Genomic DNA, 7,825 nt, shown 5'->3' with positions numbered 1-7,825 from the left:
GCACTATTAATTTTCCTTTTCCACCCCTACTACCACCCACCCGCCCTTGCCAAGGAGCGGCCTATCCTACCACTCACTAAACACACACATAGAGCTACAGTTCCCTGCCGATTTTCCGTCCTCCGTCCTCCGTCGCTCGGGTCGGTCGACGAACGCTTAACTATCGTCATCTTATGTACCACGCCGCCACCCAGCCCCCCGCACCACCTCCCCCCCTTCGGCACCCCACCCTCGTGCGGCTCTCTCTATGTACACATAAGCTTTTCATTAGTCTCCCCTCCGAAAATTCGCCACCCACCCCTCCCCGGGCGCCCAGAATGTCCTTGCCAGCAGCGGAGCCGGCACACCGGGGCCGGGGTAATGTCTTCCCCCTCCGCCCCCCCGCTGTCCTTCCTACGACCTTTACACCATTAGTTCCCGTCCGCCGTGCGCCATCCGCCGACATGTGCGTCTCCTCCGTGTGTGTTTGTGTGTGTGCACGTACATAATTCATTATTATTTGCCCCCCCCCCCTCCTCACCCAACACCACTACCACCAACACGAGCCCGGTGCCGGTGACACTTGGCCAACAGCCGCAGGAGAAGGTTTTGGCGATACCGACAAAAAAAGGAAAACATCGACCGGCGGCAACGGCAACCACGCACTGCCTCTCTCTGTCTCTCTCTCTCTCTTTCCGTCTCACTCCTTCACAAGAAGGACACAAGGTGAAGATGGTTGGCCCCGAAAAAGAACGCACCGAAGAACGTGTGTGCGCGGGGGTATCGCGAGGAACTCCAAGAGGTGTGGCGCGTTACGTCAAAAGGTAGCCTCCGTCGGCCGCGAGCCTCCTACCCCTGCGTCCTGATGCCCCCACAATCCTTCTTGCTCCGGTCGGACGGACATAAGAATCCGGCGCCCAAATAATGCTTTGGGTCGAGCGTTTCATGAAAACTGGAGATGAGCACCACACACCTTCGATGATAAACTTTTCCCCCAAAGGAGACCTCAAAAGTCGTGGCGATCCTCAGCTAATAATACCGGGGGGTCCCCCAAAACATCAGATCTTTGAGCCACGTTTTTCTGCGAAAATCCGATTGGATAATACGTCAGAATGTAAGGAAATCTGTTACGGAATCTTTCTGTTCAGATGTTGAATTCTCAGATGTTAATTTAGGGGTCTAAAAGTAATATTTTGTGACGACTAAGAGATATTTTGATTTAACCTTACGCAGCAATTGAACTGAATTTGAGGGGCGCGAAATAAAGTTTATTTGAAGTTTGACGCTTTAAGTTTCCGATTTCAATGAAACCAACTCGGTATATTCAACCAACTAGTGTTGATTTAGATATTTGTGGATAATAATTACGTTATACGTTTTAGAATATTAAATGCAGAATAGTGAGAAGAGTGAGAAAAATGCAATGAAGAATACACAAAACATCATCTTTATCTCAGCTAGTAAAATGTAAGACAGAACCCCCCAAAAAAGAGATACTAATCGATGCAGAACGTCAAATAGTCATAGACGTAAGTTTAAATGATAAACTTAACAAGGATATTGCAAAAAAGTATTCGACTCCAGTCGTTGGCAAAGGTTGCCTAAATAATCAAGGGCTATGAAAATGAAGATCATGGTCAGCTGCTGGGTGTAGGAAATTAGCAACAAAACGTGCCGATAAACGTATAGTGGCAACTAAAAGTCCTCTTTTATTCGCCAACACAACAATCAATAAACACTTCGTTCAGAAGGTTTACAAGATCCCTTCGGTGCATGTCAAAACGAATGGTATTTTGCCTTGGACATGCTTTGAAACCTCCCTAACTCAAAAGGGCAAAAGTGCTATGGACTGACGAATTGTTGCCTCAAGCCTCTACAGGCATTAAACCTTTTCGCTGTTGTTGTTGCTGAAGGAACATTACGAAATAAATTTCAAAGGCAACATTTTGGTCTACAAATGCATTGTGTTCACGAAAGTAGCATCTTTGCTGGTCGTTGCAGCTTACTAAAACTTGATGAAAGCAAAAATGAACGAACGAAGAAGTCTTATTGATGAAGACTTCCCTCTGCAATAGGATTGAGTAGTAATCCACGAGCTACAAGTATACGGCATGACTACTCGGGGATGATGATATCCCCGAGTTTTAAGACTATCTACAAAAGTACGTCCAGAGCAGCCAACCATTGAGAACATATGGGCATGTCAACTATCAACTTCGACTATATCTGAGAATACCCCACATAATTTAACAGAATAAACGTTGCCTCCCTAGCCACGTTCAAAATTGGAACTTCTTTTCCACAGCTGGGCGGGATTGAAACATGCAGCGGAGTTCTACGCAGAGCGCGCCAAATATTTTGTGTGGTTACGGTTCCTTCTCTTAGCAGAGTTTCAATTCCACAGCACCACAAGAACATGGTGTCCATTTATAAAACCATATAGTTCGCCAACTGTTCTAAACCGTTATTTTACTTTGAAAATAAGTTGATAACACCCTCCAGATACCGCCCGTGCCGTGCCGCCAATTGTGACAATGGTGACCTGATGACAGCGACGTGGCTTAGGGGCACCTTCGTTCTAGAAATTCGGGTAGCCAGCCCGGGTAATAGGCAAGTTTATCAGGAACTAGATCCCAGTTCGAACCCACGGGTCACCCAATTTCGGTTGCGCGTTTGTTCCACGTGGTCCTCCCAGACTGCGCGCCCGGCTTCTGCCGTCAGTGCTCTGTGACGTAAGCAAAAGATGCGCCCGCGATGACATCGGGAGCGCGTGGTGCTGATATTATTTTGGCCCTCACCGGTTTTCTCGCTCCTTTTTTCCAAATAAAGGAAACTCGCGTTTGATGAAAGTGAAATATTTGGATATAATTTCCTCGCGCAATGTAAGCAAATTTCGGGGTGGGCGCCCGAACCACCCCACCGCCATCATGTTTGCGCACGCCGGGGACACCACGGGAAAGTATTAGCCGAAGCCGAAACCGAGATGAAGAAGAAAAAAATTTAATAAAACAACTTTTCCTCCAACCCATTCCAGGCGGACGACGAGAGCGCACCATCCGCAGCCACCGCGCACGTCGGCCATCAACCACCAAAAATCGTCATTCATTCGTCGGTCGGTGCGTGGCGCTGTGCCTGGCGCAATATTCATCATACTTCTCTGCCACTGCCACCACCATCGCCACCGCGGCCGTCCCCATTTTCCGGAGCTTAATATTTATTAAAAACCAAGGCCGGCGGCGACCGAGGTCACCCGGGGGCGAGGGGGGCCGCCGAGGACTTCACATATATCCACGACGGGGCTGGCGCTCCGTGGCCCGGAACAAGATTATTATTACCTCGCCCCACGCCGATTTTCCGGAGTTCCTTTTTCTCCGGGAAATTTTCCACTACACGTACGGGTGGTGCGACGGGCGAAAAGAGGGGGAGGAGAGCGGAAGAAAAGAGCACTCACCCCCGCTGATGAATAAACAAAGTGCAGGCTCATCACCGACGACGGCCCGAGCTTCGGGTTTTCTCATTTTCCACCCAAAAACTGAGTGCCGCCGCTCGTCCGCCTCGTTTCCGTTTTCTTTTTTTTTTTTTGTTTGTGCAGAAAACTCATTTTCGGCCAGCCCGTTATCCTTGTGCGGGTGGTGGTGGTGGTGGTGAGGGGGCTGGGCGTTCGATCACGGGTCTCACAGGCACTAGGCGCGGCCAAAAAATTCATCAACGAGAAAACCCAAAATTAGCTTTTCCTCTTAGAGCGCGTACCCCCCGTCCTTCGCCCGCCACCGGCTACGACCCGGTCCGCCATCCAATCATGGACAAGGGGGGCGGGGGTAGCGCAGGTGTACCGAAGGGCGGGCGGGCTAGTTGCCCGCCGAATAATAGATGCGGAAAATCCCGGTGCCGAGCGAGAAAACCTTTTCCCACTACGCCAAAATATGTTTTTCCTTGCCGTAGAGAGTCAGGTGTATTTTTGTGGGGGTGGAAGGAAGGTGGATGGTGCCTCGCCCCCGTGATGGATTAGAGTCCCCGCTGGTTGGTAAGTCGTAAGTTGTCAAACTTCGCGGCCCAAAACTGCGATACGCACTTCTGTATCTGGTGTCCGCGTCAAAGGACCTCCTGAATTCCGGAACGAAGCAATTTTTCTTCTATTTTCCATTTGTCCCACCACCCCAATTGGAGGTGTGCTTGGTAAAACTTCCGCTAACTCTGCCACATGGCGAGGCTGACGCCGGAAAGAGCCGTTTTACTCTATCGGTGGGAAAAGTTTCGGGATCTCGCGAGCACACCGGCTTATAATCAAGTTTTTAATTGAAAGTACACACAATCGAGCGGACCTCCCTTCACCGCCCCCCAAGTGCACTTTCCCTCCCTTCCTATCCCTTGCTGAATCGAAGAATTCTGGGAACTCACCATCGGTTGCTGCGGCTGATCCTTCATGGTGTTGTCGCCCGCTTCGCTCTTGATGACGATGGACTGCGCCAGGTGTTGCTGCTGCTGATGCTGCTGCTGCTGTTGCTGTTGCTGCTGCTGTTGGAGGCCCCCGCCGGGGGGTGGAGCGCCTGGTATAGGGGGATGGCGGGCGAGGTGCTGTTGCAGCTGGGCCTGCTGCTGGTGCTGGTGCTGCTGGTGCTGGTGCTGACTCTGGCCGGCGCTGGCTAGCAGGGCACTGTTCGGTGGCGGCGCTGCTGCTCCTGAACCGGCGCCGCTACTGTTGCCGCCGCTGTTGGTCTGGGCCCCGGTGACAGTCACCAGTTGCTGCTGCTGCTGCTGCTGCTGCTGTTGCACCTGGTTCGCCTGCTGCACCTGCACCGCATTTGGCGTCGACGGCGTGCCGGTGGTCGTGTTCGGCGACGGGTGCGGGAGCGAAGCCGGGGCCGGACTGACGGCGGCGTTCGGGGGAGCGTTCTTCGGGGTGGCGCCGAGATTCAGTGCCTTACGACCGCGGCCACTCTGCGGGAGAAAGCGATGAGAACACACGACACGGGTTAGGCGCAACACTGCTAATATCTGCTACAGTCAACTTCTAATCACACACTCAAGACATAATTCCACGATTCTCGATGCCATTCCTTGACCCTTCGACGGGTGAGATTTCAATAATAAACATAAATACCCGATGGCTCCAGCTGTTCATTTGACTGTCAGTGGTTGTTTTGACACCTGGTCAAGGATTTCGTTGCTTCACCACGGAAGAAGTTTTACGACAATGGAACTTGGGCGAAGAGGACACTCAAACGTAGCAATAACTTGCGGTTCAGTTGAATGCGAATCAAAAAGCCAGCTCCCTAGCTACTCCTGGTTTGGTGGGATCCAAGGAGTTTGATCTATTATGAGCTACTCTACTATGAGGCTGTTATGCAAAGCTACCATCAGCTGACCCATTTGAAGGAAGCCAGGAAAAGGATTGGCTTCACATTCGGCTAACTCACCACAGACTTGGTTTTTCCCAAATGGCACATATTTTAAAGAAAGTAGATTTTTTATTTGGATGTAATAAACGTGAGATTTGTTTAAAAACCCAATCAATCCAGTCAATTTACCTCTCATCATAATGCTAGCCCCTGCATTAAGGTTCCCGTAGTCGCAGGGAGGTTCCTGCTACGAAATGATGCTTTATGTTTATGTTGCAATTCGGTCGCTTACGGGAAACACACAAAGCAGAAGCTAGTGGCCGCAGCCTCCGGGAGAGTTTAAGCCCACCGCATAAAATTGCACAAAATGGCGCCACCGAACTCACACGATGCCAAACAGAGCGCAACGCGCACATTTCCACATTCGGGCCCAGCCCAGCAAATGAAGATAAATTGGTCTTAGGAAACACTATTTATTAATAAATTATGATTTTTCCTGCATCCCGTCCGTGCCGTCGGCGTCTTAAAGGAAGTTGGCACCCCCCCGGTCAGCCGCCACCGTTGCCGCTTCTTCGAGCGAGCGAAAATAAAAATATATTGCCATCGCAGAGAGTGCGCGGCCACCGTCAACTAGAAAGAGAGAGCGAGCGAGTGCACGAGAGAGAGAGAGGGCGCGAATGGAAAACTATAAACTAAACCTAGGGGAAAAACACAGTCCTGTGAAGGTGGCGGGCAGCAGCAACAACGGCCGCCCAGGCCGTGAGCCTCCGCCGCGCGCGAGACTGTCTAATAATAGTAAATACTAATTAATGGTATTAATAACAATTCATTTCCCCCTGGCCAGGAGCGGAGCGACCCGAGACCGGATTGCCATTTTGCTTGCCTCTCTCTCTCTCTCCCTCTCTCTCTTTCTTCGCTGAAGTGCAGAAAATCCAACAACGCACAATGCATCGCCCGGCTTAGAGGGAAAGAAGCTGCATCGTTCGTTCGGGTTCGATAAAAATACATCTTTGCCGAGGCGGCAACATACGCACCCAACAGTGGGGCGATAAAGTTGTTGAACTGAGACTCCAACACCGAATGGAAATTGCTTTCGTTTTCCCTCTCACAGATTGCTCGTAGACATCCAATGCCCGTTACGAGAGACGCCTTACCAGGAGACCCGGTTAATATCCCACGCGAACTACAGAAGAATTCGCGGTGCTCTCAAGTTGATGCCCTTGCGTGATTCGAACCTACGTCTTTCGGTCAGTAATCGATTAATCGGTACTTGCCCAATCTACGGTCTGATTTGAGGCGCTTATCGATTATCTGTTCTAGTTCTAGGGACGAGAAGGCCTAGGGACCCTCGAGGAAAACGTGTCGCCACGTACCGTATCGTTTGAGACGTAACGTATCCCAACGCTGTCACCAACTTCGACCATTCGCGAACGCTATATCTTTGGTTTACCGAACTCGTTCATTGCATGTTAGATAGTCGGCCCTATAAATGACCCCCAATTGGCTCGTGCTTCAGCCTTAGCCTTAATTGGACAATAAGTGACGCGTTTGCTCTGCTGGAAATATCTTCGCTCTGTTCCGAAACTTTGTTGCCGCACTGCCCGAAGCCGATGCCGGTTGGCTTCGGGCGCAAAGGAGGCACACACCACCACGGTGTCTTCGGTGGGTCTTGTCTTCGTGGGACCCCCTTCCTGGTGCAGCTTTAATTATCGTTATTATTCATCCGTTATCCTGTGGCGCACCGCGCGTGTGGCGGCGGTGGGTGGCGGTACGTTGCATGGGAGGTCGGAGCCCACGCCATAACGAAAAAAAACAGAATTTGTATCCCCATCATCGGCGCGGTCGATGGGGGAAGGTTTTGGCAAACCTTTCGCATTCCGCACGACTGAGAATGAGGGAGGGGGGGTCGTCCTCGCCGCCACCAGCCTTTCTGGCCGCCCCTGACCCGTGTCCTGATTGTTTAGCAATCTCGGCCCTCAGACGCACACACGCGTTGGCCGGTCGGTTGGTATGGGGGTATGGTTTTGGAAAATTTGACTCTTACGGACCATTAATTTCTGCGGCAATCAATTTTCCCGTACACAAAGCGGCGAGCGGCACACACATACGCACACTCTGTATGTGTGTGTGGGGAGGGGGTGGTGATGATAAAGCGAAGAAGAAAACGCGCCAGGGACTCGCCGCTGCGCTGCGCGAAATCCTGATGGCTCCTCCGCTGCGACAAGTTTTGAAAGTTCGCTTCCCTCTCTCGGGGGAGGCTAGTTCCGCCATTTTGTGCCCCCCACCGTGTGTGTGTGTGTGTGTCTGTGTGGAGAGTGTGATTTATAGTGTTTCACAGGCAGCGACGAGCGAGGCGTTGCCCTTCGGGCTGGGGCCATCGGGTGTCCGTAGAGTTCGGTCTGTGGGTTTTTGTAGTTCCAAACCTATAGACGCGCTTTGTGTAGGTGTGTGAAACGGCAGGTTCGGGGGAGGGCGAGTTTAGCAAACTCTTTGTGAGCCAACCCCCC

The 7,825-nt window shown here is 51.4% G+C and overlaps 1 protein-coding gene across 1 annotated transcript in view; it reads right to left on the bottom strand.

Annotated features, from left to right (window-relative positions):
• LOC131215354 (methylcytosine dioxygenase TET) overlaps positions 1-7,825 on the bottom strand; it is a 141,583-nt gene that overhangs the window by 13,696 nt on the left and 120,062 nt on the right. Inside the window, 1 exon segment of the mRNA XM_058209741.1 lies at positions 4,378-4,917. Within this exon segment, the coding sequence (XP_058065724.1) occupies positions 4,378-4,917 (540 nt within the window).

This window comes from Anopheles bellator, chromosome 1 (assembly GCF_943735745.2).
Source record: "Anopheles bellator chromosome 1, idAnoBellAS_SP24_06.2, whole genome shotgun sequence".
NCBI lineage: Eukaryota > Metazoa > Arthropoda > Insecta > Diptera > Culicidae > Anopheles > Anopheles bellator.
The sequence above is the reverse complement of the archived record's forward strand: the minus strand, read 5'-3'. Positions and strand labels throughout refer to the sequence as shown.